The sequence below is a fragment of the Leucoraja erinacea genome, chromosome 6, assembly GCF_028641065.1.
Source record: "Leucoraja erinacea ecotype New England chromosome 6, Leri_hhj_1, whole genome shotgun sequence".
Classification (NCBI taxonomy): Eukaryota; Metazoa; Chordata; class Chondrichthyes; order Rajiformes; family Rajidae; genus Leucoraja; species Leucoraja erinaceus.
The window spans coordinates 13,812,803-13,834,324 of NC_073382.1; the positions used below are offsets into that span (position 1 = coordinate 13,812,803).

At 45.7% G+C, this 21,522-nt stretch overlaps 1 protein-coding gene across 2 annotated transcripts in view; it reads right to left on the reverse strand.

Moving 5' to 3' along the window:
• itgbl1 (integrin, beta-like 1) overlaps positions 1 to 21,522 on the reverse strand; it is a 154,139-nt gene that overhangs the window by 22,560 nt on the left and 110,057 nt on the right. For both annotated transcript variants that reach the window (XM_055636650.1, XM_055636649.1), the window contains exons 8-10: positions 10,372 to 10,488; positions 5,340 to 5,486; positions 852 to 968 (exon numbers count right to left, since the gene is read on the reverse strand). In XM_055636650.1, the coding sequence (XP_055492625.1) occupies positions 852 to 968; positions 5,340 to 5,486; positions 10,372 to 10,488 (381 nt within the window). The remainder of the gene's footprint in view (positions 1 to 851; positions 969 to 5,339; positions 5,487 to 10,371; positions 10,489 to 21,522) is intronic.

The window sequence follows — 21,522 nt, forward strand, 5'->3', positions numbered from 1 at the left end:
GCGACAGGTACCTAGATCAACGGGATAAAAACCCACGCGGTCACAGGAAGACATGCAAATTCCGCCCAGCGAATAACCGGAGGTCCAGGTGATTGAACTGGTGTCTCTGGTGCTGTTTAGAGTGAGCTTCTGTGCTTCCACTACCAAGGAAGGTGAGAAAGAGAATCTGTAAGCCCCTTATTTTTCTTTCGAAGAGGGGGAAGTATTGGTACAATGGTACAGCTATTTGAGTGGCCACACCCAGAATATTGCTCAGAGCGTTGGTCTCTGTACCTGTCTAACTGTTTCCAAAACGTTGGGATTGTCCCAGCCTCAATTACCTCATCTGGCAGTTTGTTCCATACACTAATGCCCGTCCCACTTAGGGAACCTGAACGCAACCCTCTGGAGACTTTGCGCCCCACCCAAGGTTTCCGTGCGGTTCCCGGAGGTTGCAGGTGGTTGTCGGAGGTTGCAGGTGGTTGTCGGAGGTTGCAGGTGGTTGTCGGAGGTTGCAGGTGGTTGTCGGAGGTTGCAGGTAGGGAGACTGACACAAACCTCCGGGAATCTCCGGGAACCGCACGGAAACCTTGGGGGGGGGGCGCAAAGTCTCCAGAGGTTTCTGTTCAGGTTTCCTAAGTGGAACAGGGGCTTTACCATCCTTTGTGTGGAAAAGTTATCCCTCAGATTCCTATTAAATCTTTTCACCTTCACTCCATGTCCTCTGGTCCTCAGAAACCTTAAGAAACATCTTGAAATGCTGGGGAAAAGGTGCGATGAAATGCAAATCTTTCTTTATTCCCTGGCTGTGTTGTGGGAGAAGGCGTGAGTGTGTAAGGCACAGTCTGGTTCCAGGAGGAGGAAGGTATTACCTGTGCAAATGATGCCTTCGTATTCATCACACTGTCGGTCGTCACATTCGCAGAACTCGCCGGTAATGTACCACTGCTGGGGGGAGCCACATATACACCTCCCACAGTGGCAGGACCCTGGGAAAGGACCAAAACACCAGGTCAGGAGTGTTAAACACCAGCATCATCAGTATCGGTGCTGCGACTGTCACTGCTGGTCACATTATGTGATCCAGTTAAAAGCCAACAACTACTGAGAACCTGACTGCCCCTCGCACCGCCCCCCGCGCCCCTCCCCCCGAGATTGATAACGCACATTTGACAGGACAGGACGGCACGGTGCCGCAGAGGTAGAGTTGCTGCCTTACAGTGCCGGAGATCCGGGTTCGATCCTGACTTCAGGTGTGGTCTGTACGGAGTATGTGCATACTCCCTGTGACCATGTGGATGATCCCCCAGGTGCTCCGGTTTCATCCCACACTCCAAGACGTACAGGTCTGTAGGCTGAGACTGGGTAAAGACTATAAATTGACCCTAGTGTGTAAGATAATGCTAGTGTACGGGGTGAGCGCTGATCGGCGTGGACTCGGTGGGCTGAAGGACCTGTTTCCGCGTTGTATCTCTAAGAAAAACCGCGGGAAGAGGAGAGGACTGTTTTACACAGTAAGTTAGAATAATTGAATCATGTAACACGGAAACGGTCCCTCGCTGACCATCTAGTCCATCTGACTGTGTTCCTATCTACACTAAACAGCTTTGCCTGCATTAGGTCCAGACTCCTCTACATCTTTCTTATGCAGATACCTGTCCAAATACCTTATAATTATTGTAATTGTATTGGTATTGGATTATTATTATTGTCACATATACCAAGATATGGTGACAAACTTTCTTTGCATGCTATCCATTCAAATCATACTGTACACAAGTACAATCAAGTCATGTACAAGTACATAATGCAAAGAGAAAGATACCAGTTTTGTTTAGTTTTGTTTATTGTCACATGTACCGGGGTGCAATGAAAAGCTTTTGTTGTGTGCAGAGTGCAGAATATAGCATTGCGGCATTATAGTGTTACAGTTACAGAGAAAAAGTCCCAGGTCCAGAATAAGGTAGGTTGGAAGATTGGGACTTCACCCTAGCTTATGGGGGGACTGTTCACTAGTCTGATAACCACAGGATAGAAACTGTTCCTGAATTTGGTGATACATGAATTCAAGCATTTGTACCTTATGTCCGACAGGAAAGAAGAGAATGACCAGGGTGAAAATGGTTATGTTGGCTGCTTTCCTGAGGCAGCATGAAGTGTAGATGGAGTCGATGGTGGGGAGGCTGGTCTGTGTGATGGATTGGGCTACATCCACAACTTTCTGCAAATTCCTGCGGTTTTGGGCAGAGCTGTTGCCAGGCCAAGCTGTGATGTATCCCAATAGGAATTTTTGCAAGGTGCTTCTGTTGGTCTATATGTTAGTCTAGTCATTGGAGACATGCCAAACTTTTGTCGTCTACTGAGGAAGTGGAGGTATTGGCCGTAGCTTCAAAATGATTAGTCCAGAAAAAAATGTTAGCTGTATTTACACATAGGAACTTGAAGCTCTCGACATTTTCTACTTTGGTACCATTGATGCTGATTGTGGCATGTGGAGCACCTCACTTCCTGAAGTCAATAACTAGCTCCTTCATCTTGCTGACATTGACGGAGAATGTTGTTGTCTTCACATCATGTTACTAAGCTCTCTATCTCCTTCTGGTACATTGTTTGAAATATGTCCCACTATGGTGATGTCACCTTAATTATTAAGGGTTTGGACAGGCGAGAGGCAGGAAACATGTTCTCGATGTTGGGGGAGTCCAGAACCAGGGGCCATAGTTTAAGAATAAGGGGTAAGCCATATAGAACGATGAGGAAAAACTTTTTCACACAGAGGGTTGTGAATCTGTGGAATTCTCTGCCTCAGAAGTGGAGGCCAATTATCTGGAAACTTTCCAGAGAGAGTTACGTTTAAGTTTAAGTTTAAGTTTATTAGCCAAGTATTCACATACAAGGAATATGCCTTGGTGCTCCGCCCGCAAGTGTGAACATGACATACAGTGACAGTTAGGAAAGACACATAAACCATTAAACATTAATAATAAAACATTATTGATTAAACAATGGAATTAAATAAAATTCCAGAGCAAATGGAGGCTACAGATTTTTGGTTGTTGAAGAGAGCTACTACTCGTGGAAAAAAAGCTGTTTTTATGTCTGGCTGTGGCAGCTTTGACAGTCCGGAGTCGCCTTCCAGAGGGAAGTGATTCAAAGAGTGTGTGGCCAGGGTGAGAGGGGTCAGAGATGATCTTTCCCACTTGCTTCCTGGCCCTTAAAGTGTACAGTTCGTCAGTGGAAGGAAGGTAGATAAAAATGCTGGAGAAACTCAGCGGGTGAGGTAGCATCTATGGAGCGAAGGAATAGGCGACTTTTCAGGTCGAGACCCTTCATCACACTGATGGGGGGGGGGGGGGGGGGGGGGGAGTGGGGGGGGGTGAAAGGAAAGGAAGAGGTGGAGAAAGTAGGCTGTGGGAGATCTGGGAAGGGGAGGGGGAGAAAGCAAGGACTACCTGAAATTGGAGAAGTCAATGTTCATACCGCTGGGATGTAAACTACCCAAGCGAAATATGAGGGTTGCTCCTCCACTTTGCGGTGGGACTCACTCTAGCCAAGGAGGAGGCCCGGGACAGAAAGGTCGGATTCAGAATGGGAGGGGGAGTTGATGTACTGAGCACCGGGAGATCAGGTTGTTTATTACAAACTGAACGGAGGTGTTGGGCGAAGCGATCGCCAAGCCTGCGCTTGGTCTCACCGATGTAGAGCAGTTGACACCTGGAACAGCTGATGAGGTTGAGGTTGGAGGAGGTGCAGGTGAGCCTCTGCCTCACCTGGAAAGACTGCTTGGGTCCTTCGATGGAGTCGAGGGGGGAGAGGTAAAGCGACAAGTGTAGCATTTCCTGCAATTGCAAGAGAAAGTACCAGGGGAGGGGGTGGTTTGGGTGGGAAGGGACGAGTTGACCAGGGAGTTACGGAGGGAACGGTCTCTGCAGAAAGCCGAAAGGGGTGGAGATGGGAAGATGTGGCAATTGGTGGGATCCCGTTGGAGGTTGCGAAAATGTCGGAGGATTAAATGGAGGGAAGGTTGCAGCCAATAACCTTCTCAGCTGATCAGACGATTTGCTGCAGCCTCCGGATGTCGTGCTTGGTGACTGAGCCAAACCAGACCATCATGGAGAAGGTGAGGACAGACTCTCCGATGGCCGTGTAGAATTGGACCGTCATTGCCTGTGGCAGATTGTGCTTCCTCAGCTGCCGCAGGAAGTACATCATCTTTAGTGCCTTTTTGACTGTGGAGTCAACATACTTTATCTTTAGTTAGAGCTCTTAAAGATAGCGGAGTCAGGGGATATGGCGAGAAAGCAGGAACGGGGGGTACTGATTGTGGATGATTAGCCGTGATCATATTGAATGGCGGTGCTGGCCAGAAGGGCCGAATGGCCTACTCCTGCACCTATTGTCTAATGTCTATTGTCACCAGCAAACATGTAAATGGATTTAGAGCAGAATATGGCCGCACAGTCTAGAGTGTGTAGGGATTATAGTTATGGGCTGAGAATGCATCCTTGTGGTACACCAGTGTTGAGTATTAGCGTGGAGGATGTTTTGTCACCTATCGTCACTGATTGTCTATGGTTAGGAAGTTGAGGATCGATTGGCAGAGGAGGCCGCTGACTCCAATGTCCACGTTGAGAAAATGTGGTTGGCTGGGATTAGAAGGGTTCTAAGTGGAGATCGAGTTGATAAACAGAAGTCTGGCATAGGTGTCCTTGTGATCTAGATGTTCCAGCGATGCTTGGAGGGTTAGGGAGATGGTGTGTCCCGTGAACCTGCAGACTGAATGGATCAAGGCTGTCTGGAGGCTGGAGTAAATGTGCACCATGACCAGCCTCTCGAAGCGCTTCCCCCGTCTCCACCAACTCCTCTGGCCGCTCGTTCCAGATTGTCATCACCCTTTATGTGAAAAAGCTAACTCTCAGATCTGATAGGCACAAAAAGCTGGAGTAAAACAGCGGGTCAGACTGCATCTCTGGTGAAAAGGAATAGGTGACATTTTGGGTCGAGACCCTTCTTCAGTCCCAAAATGACCTGAAACATCCTCTATTCCTTTTCTCCAGAGATGTTGCCTGTCCCGCTGAGTTCCTCCAGCTTTGTGTGTCTATCTTCATTTTAAACCAGCATCTGAAGTTCCTTCCTACACATAGGATTTATAACAGTCTGGTATTTTCATAGTCATCATTACATTTGAAACACGTCTTAGGGTTAATTTTCCAGTGACAGAGGCCCCCCACTAATCTACTGCCCATTGAAACTGCAGTTCCTTCTAACATCCAGCACAATGGGTCAAATAGCCTCTACACCTCCTGCGATGTGCGAATCGACAATACAAACCCAGAAAAGGTCAATAATTCTTGACTCACCTTTTCCAGAACAGATTAATCCACCGGGAGACTCGCACAGGTCCTTGCTCTGCTGCTCCGACATACTGCAGTCTCTGGGAATTTCACAGTGTTTCCCAAACCATTCATCATCGCAGATACACCTCCCACACGAGCAGATGCCATTCCCTGTGGGAAGATATGGCCAGGATCAGCAGATGTCAGAGACCGGGGGGGGGGGGAGAAATTTACTGTCTGTTACAAACACTTGATATGTGTGGGAACATTGGCTCCCATTGGACCCATCTGTGTGGAGATTGTGGCCGATAGTGGTCCAGAGACAGACGTCACATAGAAACGTAGAAACATAGAAAATTGGTGCAGGAGTAGGCCAAACGGCCCTTCGAGCCTGCACCGCCATTCAATATGATCATGGCTGATCATCCAACTCAGTATCCCATCCCTGCCTTCTCTCCATACCCCCTGATCCCTTTAGCCACAAGGGCCACATCTAACCCTCTTAAATTGAGCCAATTAACTGGCCTCAACTACCTTCTGTGGCAGAGAATTCCACAGATTCACCACTCTCTGTGTAAAAAATGATTTTCTCATCTCGGTCCTAAAAGACTTCCCTCTTATCCTTAAACTGTGACCCCTAGTTCTGGACTTCCCCAACAAGAATAATCTTCCTGCATCTAGCCTGTCCAACCCCTTAAGAATTTTGTAAGTTTCTATCAGATTCATATAAGTTTCTATAAGATTCATATAAGTTTCTATAAGATTCTATAAGTTTCACCACAGGGATCTTCCTCACAGCTATGTTTAGTTGCAACTGAGCACACTAGCTCCATGACAACAGGAACCCATTTGACATATCACACAGTAATATTTGAGAAATTTCCAGTCTCCTAAATTGGTTTCTTTATTGACTTACAGCGACGGTTGTACCCATCTGGGACCTTCCATATTGTTTAATCAAGGACAATAAAAGATTCAATGAGTTCCGTCGCCTCGGCATTTCTGGATCCTGTTCCTGATTACAGAGCATTTGAATATCTAATTATCTGCCCTAATGATCTAATACTGTACAGTGTACACAGCGACTGGGCAGAACATTGCTTGTAACAAGTTAGTACGTATGGCACAGTAGAGAGAGGCACAGGAACCTTTAATTGAATCTATTGAGCAATTAAAGCGATCCAATGATCTTTTTGCTGTATTTGTGCAAAGGTTGCATGTAAAGGCCAGCAGTCAGTCAAAGTGACACTGTATTCAGAATCATAGGCCACGCTGCTTTACCTTACAACCAATCAGACAATGGTTTATTATCGTTTAAAGGAATTCCTTCTTTGCAGGCGGTTGTTGAGCGGATAGGTCATCTAACCTGCAATGTTTTCACCAATCTCACTTGAAATTGATCATTTTGGTTTCTTTCTCAGTCGAATACTTCCTCAAATGTGGCAACCCCAGAGAGCTTTGCTGCCTAAATGCTCAGTCACCCAGTCAAGATCAAGTCTGAGAAAGCCCCCTCAAGGTCATTCTCTCCCTCATCATCTATGTCTTATAGAGTTCATCAACACAGCTGACTGGCTCCATTTGCCTTGATGAAATTGTTGTTTTGGTACATGGAGAATGGAGCAGGCTTGTTCTCTCCCCCCCCCCCCAAGTAAGTTCTCACCATGCATTTCCCCTAACTGAGTTCATCTCTAATTCTCCAACCCTTCCCCCTGACCTGAGGCAGGCATTAACGTTGTGCTTGCTGAACTATCTCAGCTCTCTGAATAGCTATGCCTAGTTTCTCACCCTTGTTTTCAACACTTTTCCTCCTCTTCCCTTCTTTGTAACCTTCTCCAACAGCTTCCATTCAGGCCTGTTAGCATCCCATATTCCCACCACTGGCAGCTGCGCCTTCAACAACCTGAGCCTCGAGCTTTGGCATTTCCTCCAAAGCCTCTTGGCCTCCCGCACCTTTATGATAGTCCAAAATCTTTGATAGAGCATTTGGTCACCTACGCTGGTATTCCCTTGTGTGTTAACTATTGTTTGATTGCATTTCTGTGACTCACCTTGGCATGTTTTGTTACATTAACAGTGCTAAATAAATACCATCTGCTTTTGTTGATATTTTCATCCAAACAATGCATTCATAAATTATTTTATAAATTACCATTCAAATCATAATCAGGTACATGAATAGGAAAGATTTAGAAACATAGAAAATAGGTTCAGGAGTAGGCCATTTGGCCCTTCCAGCCAGCACCGCCAATCAATATGATCATAGATGAGCATCCAAAATCAGTACCCTGTTCCTGCTTTCTCCCCATATCCCTTGATTGCATTAGCCCTAATAGTTATATCTAACTCTCTCTTGAAAATATCCAGTGAATTGGCCTCTCTGGAAAACATCCAGTGAATTGGCTAAACACAGGCAAATGGGACTAACTGGTTTGTAAAACCAGGTTGGCATGGTCACCCTGGGCCAAAGGGCTGTTTTAGTGCTCTATGACTCTATGAGAGTTTCTTATCTTAGAGCGGCACAAAGGCACAGCTGGTAGAGCTGCAATCTCACAGATCCAGAGATCCAGGTATGATCCTGACCTCGATTCTGTGCGTGTGGAGTCCACACATTCATCCAGTAACCATGTGGGTTTCCTCCGAGTGCTTCCACGCCTAAAAGACGTGTGGGTTTGTAAGTTAATCGGCCTGTGTTAATTGCCCCAAGCAGTTGGCGAAAGTGTGATAATATACAACTGGTGTGAATGGGTGATCGATGGGCAGTGGTGGGCCAAAGGACCTGCCTCCATCTCGTGTCTTTCAATCAATCAATCAAAACAAAACACAGAAGGAGGCCATTCAGTCCATCAGGCCCATGCTGACTCTCAGGGGAGCAATCCTATCAGGTTCTCACTCTCTCATTATCTGCCTGTAATAATCCACAGTGTATTCTCTATAATACCCATCAACTACTTGTTGATTGCTTTTGCCACTTGGACCCACTTTGGTCTAGTCTCAACGTCATGCCCATGGTTTTAGGCTGGTGGAGTTGTGCTCTTTTAGATTGTGTATTGTGCTCTTTTTGATTGTATGACTGCATGGTAACTCATTTCACTGCACCTTAATTGGCGCATGTGACAAATAAACTTGAACCTTGAACGTTACGCTGGTGGAGTTGCTGCATATGTAATCGGAAGAGCTTTATTTTTCCCCATGTACTGGCAGGAAGTGAAGAACTCACTGGCAGGAGGTGAAGAAACATCTCCAGGCCTCGCCTGAACTCTTTCTTCCCGTTGAAACCTCCAGCATCTCACGGCATCTGTATCTCTTTGAACTGCAGCTTCAGCTCATCCACAACTCTTCACAGCCAATCAAGGATGTGGTGCCACCGAATGGTTAAATAAGATCCCACAAAGAGCAAGGTGAAAATGACTGGATAATGAGAGACGGATAATAGCTGGGAATTCAGAATTATTCTGTCAAGTAGCATCATATCCATCTGTCAGGTCAGAGTGAGCCTTAGATTAACATCACAGTCAAAATCCGGCATCTCCGACTGTGCGGCACTTCCTTGGTCCTGCACTGAGCTTCAGTCTGGAGTGAGACTTGAACCACATCTTCATATTCAGGCAAAGCTGCCGAGAGAGAGCCACAACACTGGAAATGCCATCTATTGATACTCGCCTTCACCAGCATCACTATAACCTGGCCATTACCACAAAGCTGTATGTGAGAGCTCGCTGTCTACAAATTGGCTGGTGCGCTTCCTATATCACAACATGACCACGGGTCGCAAACTTCTGCATAGGGGGCATCCTGAATTCACAGAGCCTACCTCCACAGAGAATAGAGCAGGGCCATTTGCCCATCAATCTCTAAGTCTACACTAATCCTCCTTGGTTCTCCCCACGTTCTTATCAACTCCCCCACTCCTGATTCTCCCACCCACCTATACACGATTTTTGGACAATTTATAATGGCCAATTAACTTCCCAACCCGTTCGGCTTTTCACATGAAGTATTTTTGTTGTTAACAGTGTGCCTTACAGGGTAATATGTTTACATATCCGAGGTGGATTTCCTTATCCAGAATCTTCAGAATTCACTACCCAGGAGTGCTGTGTAGGTTCACTCACTGAGTTCATTCACTTATTTCTGGATATTAAAGGAATATGGGGGAAAAGGCAGGAAAGTGGAAGAATAGCTATTATCTTGATGAATGACGGAACTGGTTGGAAGGGCTGAATGGGCTTGTCCTGCTCCAATTTCCCATGTTCTTGTGTTGGAAGTTCTTCATGTGGTGATGGAACTCTCAACCAGTTGTGGGAAAACAGCTATAAGGAAGCAGCTGCTCAGACAGATCTCAAAAAAACCCACCATTATTCCTGCCGTTGGGATGTAATGTTGAGGCTTTATAAGGCACTGGAATTGTGAGCCAGTTTTGGGACCCATCTTTGAGGAAGTGCTGGTGTTGGAGATTGTCCAGAGGAGGTTTACGAGAATAATCCCAGGAATGGTTGGGTTAACGCATGATGAGCATTTGACGGCACTGGGCCTGTACCCGCTAGAATTAACCGTATAGTGAAAGGCCTGGATAGAGTGGATGTAGAGAGGATGTTTCTACTGGGAGAAGTCTAGGACCAGAGGCCATAGCCTCAGAATAAAAGGACTTACCTTTAGGAAGATGATGAGGAATTTCTTTAGTCAGAGGGTGTTAAATAAGTGGAATTCATTATCATAGGAGGTGAAGTAAATGAGGGGATTGGCGGAGATTGACAGATTCTTGATTAGTATGGGTGTCAGAGGTTATAGGGAGAAGGCTGGAGAATGGGGTTGAGAGGGACAGATAGATCAGTCATGATTGAATGGCGGAGTAGATTTGATGGGCTGAATGGCCTAATATTGCACCCAAAACTTATGAACATGAGCTTTGTTGAGGATTCTGGTGGAATGGACATGGTTGGGGTCAATTAAACACTGGCACGGAATCAGGTTACTGCTCGCTGGAGTGAGACTGGACATGCTCTGGGAATGACACCCGACGACCTCACACATCACGGGGAGGAATCAACCAACTCACCGCCACAGATGATCCCATCACTGTCCTCGCACTGGCGATCATCACACTCGCAGTGTTTCCCATACACTCGGTCATCCCCTGGGGGAAAGCAGGAGCACAATCCACACTGGCATTTTCCTGGAGGGAGATCAGTCGCAGGGTTAGTCGCCTTGAACCCAGTGGTCAGCGTCACTGATACACACTTTGGCTAATACCCAGAGTCAAGGCAGAGCCAAGATTTATCGTCACCCTGTGAGTTCAGGATATTGCAGCATTAATACTTTATTGCCGATTAAACTCCTGCAAAAAAGGTGTACGCTGATGCTTAATGACATAAGGTACCTCCTAATGAAATGCTGATTGTTCATGACCACCAATTAACCTTTATGACCCAGAAAGAGAACAGTTAAATATGTGAATCACATTCCAGCTGCTGACAATTTTACACCGCGTAAAATATGGAACTAGACATTCTTGGTGCTTTATTTCTTTCTCAGTCATTCTTTCCTTCCCTTTATGTCTTTTTTCATATGTCTTTCACCCAATTTCCATCTCCTGCATTCCTCTGTTTCCCTTTCAATCCTTAAATCTTATTGGCAAAGAAGACAGAGTGACTTCAATTGTTCACATGGGCCTCAAATCCTTGCCCCCCCCCACACTTTGCACCCCATCCACTCCCCCTCCCCCATTCCTTGTATAACCATGTGCCTATCTAAAAACCTCTAAAATGCCACTATCATATCTGCCTAAACCACCATACCAGCGGTGTGTTCTTGGCACCTACCACTCTGTGTAAAAAGCTTACTCCACATGTCAACTTTTCAACTTTTCGTCATGTTGACGACATGGTAAAGGAACTATGGTTCACAGCCTGAGAAGAAACACACTTCTTTGAAATAGTAGCTGGGACATCTTGGATTTACACCTCATTGAAAAGGCAACACCTCTCTCAGGTAACATACTCCTTTTTATGGATATTTATGGATTTTTGGATAGGACAGGTTTGGAGGGATATGGACCAAGCGCAGGCAATTGTGACTGGTGCAGCTGAGACATTGTTGGCCAGTGTGGGCAAGTTGGGCCGAAGGGCCTGTTTCCACACTGTATCAGTCTATGACTCCCTCAGCACAGGGAGTGACACCATTGGATTTAGTGCTCAAGTCGACTTGAACCCACAACCTTCTGACCATGGGGTCAGAGTGCAATACACTGGATTGATCAACAAAGCCAAGACCTCTGTTTCTGTGTTTAAGAAGGAACTGCAGATGCTGGAGAATCGAAGGTTACACAAAAAAGCTGGAGAAACTCAGCGGGTGCAGCAGCATCTATGGAGCGAAGGAAATAGGCAACGTTTCGGGCCGAACATCGGAACATCGAATTCTCCCAATTTTGTTAGTCCTTGCTGTCTCCTCCCCTTCCTTAGTCCCCCTGCTGTCTCCTCCAATCCCCCAGCCTTCGGGCTCCTCCTCCTTTTTCCTTTCTTGTCCCCGCCCACCCCCGCCCCCGATCAGTCTGAAGAAGGGTTTCGGCCCGAAACGTTGCCTATTTCCTTCGCTCCATAGATGCTGCTGCACCCGCTGAGTTTCTCCAGCTTTTTTGTGTAACCTCTGTTTCTGTGATGTGTTCATAAGTTATAGGAGCAGAATTAGGATATACGGCCCATCAAGTCTACTCTGCCATTCAATCATGGCTGATCTATCTTTCCCTCAACCCCATTCTCATGCATTCTTCCTATAACCTCTGACATCCATACCAATCAAGAATCTAATCATCTCCACCTCATAAATATTCATGACTTGGCCTCCACAACATTCACTGGCAATGAATTCCGCAGATTCACCACTCTCTGACTAAAGACATTCCCCCACATTCCTTTTATTCTGAGGCTATGGTCCCTGGTATTAGACTCTCCCACGGGTGGAAACATCCTGTAAGCTCCACTTAAACCACTGGCAAATCAGGGAGATAAAGAGGTTTGATCTGCAGATGTGTTTGATGTGAACGGCCTTCATATCTGTACATGGTGAACTGCTGTGGCAGTTGTTAATGTGAAACTGGTTGAGTTGTTACGATCAGTCAAGGAGGCAGTGATGAAGAGCCTCTCTCTCTACGCGTTGACCTTGCAAGAGTCTCTCAGTCCCTGGCATCGTTAAAATATACAGAAGATGAAATGAACGATATTTTTGCTCAGCCATTGCAAGTGAAGCTTGGAGCTCACTAATTCGCCAACGGAAACCACTTTTGATCAATGTTACTGCAGAGAATATGGGCTGAGCTCTTAAACCCTGCGGTTTCTCGAGTTTGCTCAGTCTGTCTCACCTAGCACGTGGCTGGTAGAATTGAACAGAGGAGTTTAAGACTAAAGGCTTGGATAGAGTGGGTGTGGAGAGGATGTTTCCACTAGTGGTAGAGTCTAGGACCAGGGGGTGCAGCCTCAGAATAATAGGACGTACCTTTAGGAAGAGGATGAGGAGTCATTTCTTTAGTCAGAGGGTGGTGAATCAGTGGAATTCATTGCCACAGAAGGCTGTGAAGGCCAAGGTAATGGATATATTTAAGGCAGAGATAGATGGATTCTTGATTAGTATGGGTGTCAGGGGTTACGGGGAGAAGGCAGGAGAATGGGGTTGAGAGGGAGAGATAGATCAGTTACCACCGCACTCCCTGCCCAATGCTAGTCTCATTGCCTGGAATAGAGAGCCAATTTAGTTTACTTTAGAGATACAGCATGAAAACAGGCCATTTGGCCCACCTGAGTCCACACCAACCATCAATCACCCATTCACACTGGTTCTCTGTTATCCCACTTTCTCATCCATTCCCTACGGACGAGGGGCAATTTTACAGAGCTAATAAATCCACACGCCTTTTGAATGTGGGAGGAAATACACACGGCCGCAGGGAGAATGTGCAAACTCCACACAGACAGCACCCGAGGTCAGGATCAACTCCCGCCCGGTCTCTGGCGCTGAGAGATTACAGCTCTACCAACTGCATCACTGTGCTGTCCATTCCTCTGACGTCCTACAGAAAATAAGGGAAGCTGTAAACTGCATGCAAGTTGTAGCAATGATCCCAGGAACATTAATTAGCTGGTATTCCTGATCTAAAGCACAACAGCTTTCTGCAACACCCAGGCAGGGTTATGTTAACCTAGGCTCCGGTCAATATGTCACCATATGCTTTTTAACAGATTTGTAACCTTTACACAGGCAACTAGTCATCACTTCTCACATGAAACAAACTACAAATACTCCGTAGCAACCATTGATTGTCAAGAGCACTTCGCTTTTCACAAAACTGGAGATATTCTTTTATTGAGACCTATTTTAGCCTCACTGAGTATTGCCTGTAATTAGGCAGCTATGAGTCACATATCATTTGACCTGCATGCAAAACCACATGCAGGTCCACTGGCAAGGACACGGACAATGGAATGAACAACCTCCTCATAGAACAAAAGATAGACACAAAAAGTTGGAGTAACTCAGCAGGACAGGCAGCATCTCTGGAGAGAAGGAATGGGTGACGTTTCGGGTTGAGACCCTTTGCTCCTCAGGACTGAAAAAGGGTCTCGACCTGAAACGTCACCCATGATTTAAACCATGCTGATTTAAACCAGCATCTGCAGTTCCTTCCTACATACTCCTCATAGAACAGTCATTTTAGGGCCCAGTTCAATCTTTTTGCTATGAAAATGATGGCAATATAATAGAAAAAGTGAAAGGGAATTCATTGCCACAGAATGCTGTGGCGGCCAGGACAATAGATATTTTTAAGGCGGAGATTGATAGATTCTTGATTAGTACGGGTATCAGGGGTTATGGGGAGAAGGCAGGAGAATTGGGATGAGAGGGAAAGATAGATCAACAATGACTGAATAGCAGAATAGACATGATGGGCTGAATGGCCTAATTATGCTCCTATAATTTATGAACATTTGACCAGGCAAGAATGATCAGAGCGATTAAATGTTTTGGGCAGGAACCCTGGCTGAGATATATGAACCATCATTACACAAGGAGAAGGTGCCAGGACACTGGAGAGGAGTTAATGTTGTGCCTCTATTTACTAAAAGCTGCAAGGAGAAGCCTGGGAACTATGGACTATGCCCATATTCTGTGCAGTAACATTGATCAATAAGACTAACATCTGTGGTAGGTAAGTTGCCGCAGGACTAACTCTCCCCGCAGTGCAGTACTTCCTCAGAACAGCCCATCCAATTGTGTGACAATCTCTTTGTACCGCTCCTCCCTTAGTGTGGAGCTTCCTTATTACTGCCCCTACCACAGTGCTGCGCTCCCTCAGTTCTACCCCTCCTACAGTGCGGCACTCCCTCAGCTCTGCCCCATCTCCAGCATGGCACCCCTCCAGTGTGGCACACCCTCAGCCTCAATGCCTAGTTTCTACATCCACTTAAGGTGATATTCCAGTACCAGATTTCTGAGTGGACCTTACATAGAAACATAGAAAATAGGTGCAGGAGTAGGCCATTCGGCCCTTCGAGCCTGCACCGCCATTCAATATGATCATGGCTGATCATCCAACTCAGTATCCCGTACCTGCCTTCTCTCCATACCCCCTGATCCCTTAGCCACAAGGGCCACATCCCTCTCTTAAATATTGCCAATTAACTAGCCTCAACTAACTTCCGTGGCAGAGAATTCCAGAGATTCACCACTGTCTGGGTGAAAAAATGTTTTTCTTATCTTGGTCCTAAAAGACTTCCCCCTTATCCTTAAACTATGACCCCTTGTTCTGGACTTCCCCAACATCGGGAACAATCTTCCTGCATCTAGCCTGTCCAACCCATTAAGAATTTTGTAAGTTTCTATCTTGCTTGATCAGTGCTCATGTGCATATTAAGTTGCTCATCAACTTGGCCTCGGACGGCATGATCAGCAATTTATCCGTACTGCAACTGATGCAAGATCCCTCACTCGTAGCCATGAGATCCTGCTGCCGATTGTGCATTCCCCGAGTTACAGTTCTCTCTCTTGTCAGCAGAGCGACTGATCTCTGTAAAAGCAGACACCTGCCCGAGGTCGTCATCAAATATTACACGTTATAAATCGTTATTGCAGTCACTTTTGTCCAGATGATTCACTGTCAACTTATCTTTTAGTTCTTACTGGTTAAGGAGATGAGACTAAAATTCTCAGATGATTCATCCACAGTCTACATTTAAATTGCCCCTTTAATGCTGCAAGCCCCTCAAGCCACTGTTCAGCACCATTACCGAACAACATCTGCTTTCCAGCAAGAGGAGATATCAGTATCAGCAACTTCCCAGTTCTGACTAAGAGTTTTCGTCCTGAAAGGTTAAGCTCTGTTTTTCTTCGCACAGAAACAGCCTGACATGCTGAGTGTCCCCAGCATTTACTGTTTTATTTAAGCAACTATGAACTTAGAACAGAGAGAGAGATTATAAGATACCTTCTTAAGGGGGAGAGAGAGAGCGGGGAGAAATTTTGAGGAGAATGGGGCATCCCAGAACTTGGGACCTGGCAGCTGAAGGCACAGCCACCAGTGGAGGATGCAATTGGGGCAGAACTGGAGATGCAGAGATCGTGGAGAGCTATAGGGCTAGGAGAGGCAAGAATGGGGTTAGGAGGGAGCAATAGATCAGCTGATAGAATGGCGGAGTAGACTTGATGGGCCAAATGACCTAATTCTACACCTATCACACTTACGACCACTGAGATCTGGAAACAATACTAGATTAAAGATGCAGACGATTGAGGAATTCTACCATTGTTCAGTGGCTATTCATTGTTTGTACCTGCCTTTGAAATTAATTTATCACCAGAATGAACTTTAGAGGTAATGAACAACATGCAAATATCAAAAGAGTGTATTTGGCATTGCAGAATGTGAACACATTTCAAAGGCTTTATAGTATTAATTTCTAAAATGGAAAATTCATAGCAATGTTAGTGAACAGGACTCAAACATAGGATAGAAACATAGAAACATGGAAAATAGGTGCAGGAGTAGGCCATTCGGCCCTTCGCCATTCAATATGATCATGGCTGATCATCCAACAGTATCCTGTACCTGCCTTCTCTCTATACCCCCTGATACATTTAGCCACAAGGGCCACATCTAACTCCCTCTTAAATATAGCCAATGAACTGGCCTCAACTACCTTCTGTGGCAGAGAATTCCAGAGATTCACCACTCTCGGTGTGAAAAATGTTTTTCTCATCTCGGTCCTAAAAGATTTCCCCCTTTATCCTTAAACTGTGACCACTTGTTCTGGACTTCCCCAACATCGGGAACAATCTTCCTGCATCTAGCCTGTCGAACCCCTTAAGAATTTTGTAAGTTTCTATAAAATCCCCCCTCAATCTTCTAAATTCTAGCGAGTACAAGCCGAGTCTATCCAGTCTTTCTTCATATGAAAGTCCTGACATCCCAGGAATCAGTCTGGTGAACCTTATAACCATATAACAATTACAGCACGGAAACAGGCCATCTCAGCCCTACAAGTCCGTGCCGAACAACCTTTTTTTAGTCCCACCTGCCTGCACTCATACCATAACCCTCCCCCCTGCCTATGCATTTTTCATACCAACGAACCTGTCCACCACACTGGAAGCTCATTCCACACCGCTACAACTCTCATCCATATGCATATAACCATATAACAATTACAGCACGGAAACAGGCCATACCGGCCCTACAAGTACGTGCCGAACAAATTTTTTTTCCCTCAGTCCCACCCGCCTGCACTCATACCATAATCCTCCATTCCCTTCTCATCCAAATGCCTATCCAATTTATTTTTAAATGATACCAACGAACCTGCCTCCACCACTTCCACTGGAAGCTCATTCCACACTGCTACCATATCCAGGCCAGACATCCCCATATAACAGACAGCTGCAGAAGGAAAATCAACTCCCAGGACAACTTTACAGAACATGAGCCAAGGCAACAGTCCAATAGAATCTCAGTGTTGAAATCTCTTTCAACGAGTTCCATATGGCCACCATCCATTTGAAGTGGAACGTCTTAAGATCAATGGGCCAAATTATAGAGACACATTGCATTCACCAATCTTTAGTTTAATCTTGAGTTGAAGATTGAAGTGATAATTATTTAAAAACAATTAAAGGAACTGATTAGACAAAGACAAATTTGTCTTTTTGCCACTGGGAGCCCAGGATTCAAAGATCCTTCATTTTTGAACCAACAGCTTAGATTCAGGATTCATCACCTGAGATGCAGCAGTTTGTTTGGGCGGAGGACTAAGGGTTAGGGACCAGGGTGGAGTTAATCTGGGGATCAGTTATAATCTAATTGAATGACTGATTGGTTTCCTCCATTTGCTGCATTGCTAATACTGATTGCCATTGGATATGCTGGCATTATGGGCAAGGGGTGGTTCAAAAGTGACTTTGGTATTTCTGCGATGAGAGGTGTGTCCTATCAGTAGATATATGGAGTTTAGAAAAATGAGGAGTGATCATACTGAAAAAACAATTTGGTGGAATCACTCCTCATTCTTCTAAACTCCAATATCTTACTAAAGGGACACAATAGAGTGATGTTGAATGTTGATGTTTCCACTGATGACAAATGAGGCAGCATAAATAAATATCAGATCAAGGGATGGCGAATCACTGAAATTCACTACACTGGAGGGTTGTGGAGCCTAGAAGGTAGATTACTGATAATCAAGGAACTGAGATCTATGGGGAACTGGGTCTGCAATAGATCACATTGAATTGTGGGGCGGGCTTGAGGGGTCGAGTGATCTACTCTGCTTCTGTTTTCTTATTCTTTTATGATCCATGGCTTGCCGTTCCATGATAGTCAATCAAGATTGTAAATCAACACCAATGTTACAAGAGGTTTGAATGGAAGGGATTACTCCTCGGTTGCAGAAGCACTTCAGTGTCTGCATCCTCAAAACTCCCATCTCACTATTTATATTGCTGAAAACTTTGGCCACAAAGTGCTACCTCATTTTGTGTGTAATACTACAGAACAAGGTCATATCGTTTTGCCATAAGTTCCTGGGAGAGGTATTCTCCAGGGGAAAATCCGCTGAAAATTGAACATCCTTCATCCTGTGCAGAAGATATTTGCTCTCTTTGAAGATGTCTATGGAATAGGCTCTGACAACAATTTACTTCCATTTCTTCTCTCTTACCTGTACTTAAAACCAGGCACGGAAATCATTGTCAAAACATGCGGAGGACACAATTTCTTGGCGGCCGCTCGTGAATGTGCACACACATTCAGCCGTGGGCCCTGTGGACGGTAACATCGGGAGCTGGCCTGGTTGATGACCGACTCTGAACTCCAGCAACAGCAGCTTCGTCCGCCCAAAATCGTGGGGCTTGAATCGGCCCGTTCAAGGGGTCTTTCATTGGCCGGCGGGGTTTCAACATCGGGAGCCTCCATCGCCTCGATGCTGCAGTTTGATATTAAGCCGTGCCGGGCGCTGAAAGGCCCCGCGAACGGGCCGATTCAGCCCTTAGAAAGCGGCTGATAAAGTGTGGATTACAAAATATGGGAGGGGGGGATCGTCCCGCACCTCTCAACGTGGGGGGGGATGTCCCCCTGTCCCCCCCCCCAGGATTTCCGCCCCCTGCTTAAAACTCAATCTTGCATTAATTACCCTGGCACTGAATCTTACTGTCGCAAGTGTTACAAAGGATGGACCAATGGGTGCTGCATTACAGACTCCGCGCCATGAGTCAGGCACACAGTGAATCTGACACCTCAATGTTAAAATCATTATTAAAACATAGTTTTCCGCGAGACTTTAATATAATGAGGATTATGTGGCATTATAACTTTGCCTGGAGGGAAAGGCGGGGAAGTGCGATTCTGTAATTATTCATCCAATGCATAAGAAAACTCACAACTAAAAAGTCTGTGGGAAAAGTCTCAGATCCCTGTAGGTTAAAGTAGTTTGGTAACTGAAAACAATGTAAGAAGTGGAAGGAGGAGAAGGCCATTCAGCCCTTTGAGACTACTCCTCATTTCCAAACCATGACAGATCTTTTAACTCAGCACCTCTTTCCTGCACTGATCCCATAAATGAACAGCTAAGCTCAGACAGCCTTGGCTTACGCAATCTCCCGGTTGCCAAACATTTTAATTCCCCTTCCCCTTCCCATACTGATCTTTCTGTCCTGGGCCACCTCCACTGTTCGAGTGAGGCCATACGTAAATTGGTGGGACAGTACCTCATATTTTGCTTTGAATTTAGAATTTAGAAGATTGAGGGGGGATCTTATAGAAACTTACAACATTCTTAAGGGGTTGGACAGGCTAGATGCAGGAAGATTGTTCCCGATGTTGGGGAAGTCCAGAACAAGGGGTCACAGTTTAAGGATAAGGGGGAAATATTTTAGGACTGAGATGAGAAAAACATTTTTCACACAGAGAATGGTGATTCTCTGGAATACTCTGCCACAGAAGGTAGTTGAGGCCAGTTCATTGGCTATATTTAAGAGGGAGTTAGATGTGGCCCTTGTGGCTAAATGGATCAGGGGGTATGGAGAGAAGGCAGGTACAGGATACTCAGATTCAGATTCAGATTCAGATTCAATTTTAATTGTCATTGTCAGTGTACAGTACAGAGACAACGAAATGCATTTAGCATCTCCCTTGAAGAGCGACATAGCAAACGATTTGAATAAAAGAAAATAATAATAATAAGTGTCCGGGGGGGGTGGGGGGGGGTGTGATTGGCAGTCACCGAGGTACGTTGTTTAGTAGAGTGACAGCGGCCGGAAAGAAGCTGTTCCTCGACCTGCTGGTTCGGCAACGGAGAGACCTGTAGCGCCTCCCGGATGGTAGGAGGGTAAACAGTCCATGGTTGGGGTGAGAGCAGTCCTTGGCGATGCTGAGCGCCCTCCGCAGACATACTGAGTTGGATGATCAGCCATGATCATATTGAATGGCTGTGCAGGCTCGAAGGGCCGAATGGCCTACTCCTGCACCTATTTTCTATGTTTCTATGTTTCTATGACCACTTACAACCCAACGGCATGAATATAGATTTTTCTAATTTCATGCAACCCTTGCATTCCCTCTCTCTCCATCCCTCCCCCACTCTAGTCATCCTGCTAGTTTCACTGTTCGTATCCCTTCGTTATCACCTCTGCCAGCAATGGACCATTGTGGGTTTCGCCTATTGAGTCATCGATGCTGGCTCTGATTTGTTCTCTTTTTTTTCATACCTCTAGTTTCCCTCTCCCCTGACTCTCAGTCTGAAAAAGGGTGTCGATCCGAAACGACACTTCTTCCTTTTCTTCAGAGATGCTGCCTGACCCGCTGAGTTCCGCCAGCATTTTGTCTCTATTTTCCATATCCTCTGATTACCTTAATACCTGAAACCCTTTTAATCTCTGCCTGGATTGTGAAATGGTTAGGTCTTTGCAGCCTCTTGGGTAGAGAAGCCTTGGGACATCCAGAGTTTAGCAACAACAAAAAAAATGCTGGAGAAAATCAAGTCATTTTTTGAAAAATCTTTCTGGTTGGAGGGAGTGTGAGCGTCTCCCTGCAGTGCTATCGCACCTGGCAGATGGTTCTAGAAGCAAGCTGGCAGGGGAAGATATCTCGCTCTGCCAGGAACTGCAGGAACCGTTGGAGTGGTTTTGTGGAAGTGACTGTGAGGTCGAGTGGAGGAGACCCAGGGAAATAGAAGATACTAAATCTGTGAAGCAGTCATTTGTTTGCACGATATCTTAAAACAATCCTGATTTTAATTTGAAAGAGATTTAAATCTAAATTACATACTTTCATTTGGAATCTTCGGCATCAAATGTATTAAAATAAAGGAACAATTTTGAATTAATTCCAGTTAATAGTTACAATTAATTCCAGTCAGTAAGTCACAGCCGGTGCTAATTTACTGCCTCATTAGTGCTGCTCTAACTGCTGTCAGGACTCCCCAACTCCAGAATCCTGTGGTTCCCATACCAACAGCTCAGGAATGAATGAAGAACTTAGCTCCAAAACAAAAAAAACCATGCTGTTGAAGGGACTCACCCAGCGGGTCAGGCAGCATATGTGAATGAGAAAGGACACGTGTCTGTGTTAGCGGATCTGGGTGAGAAGATGGTTGAATAGCAGGAGAGGCGTAGGAATCACAGAGGGTGAGCTCTGTGTTGGGGAGAGGAGGAGAACTTCTTCAAGGACGACACA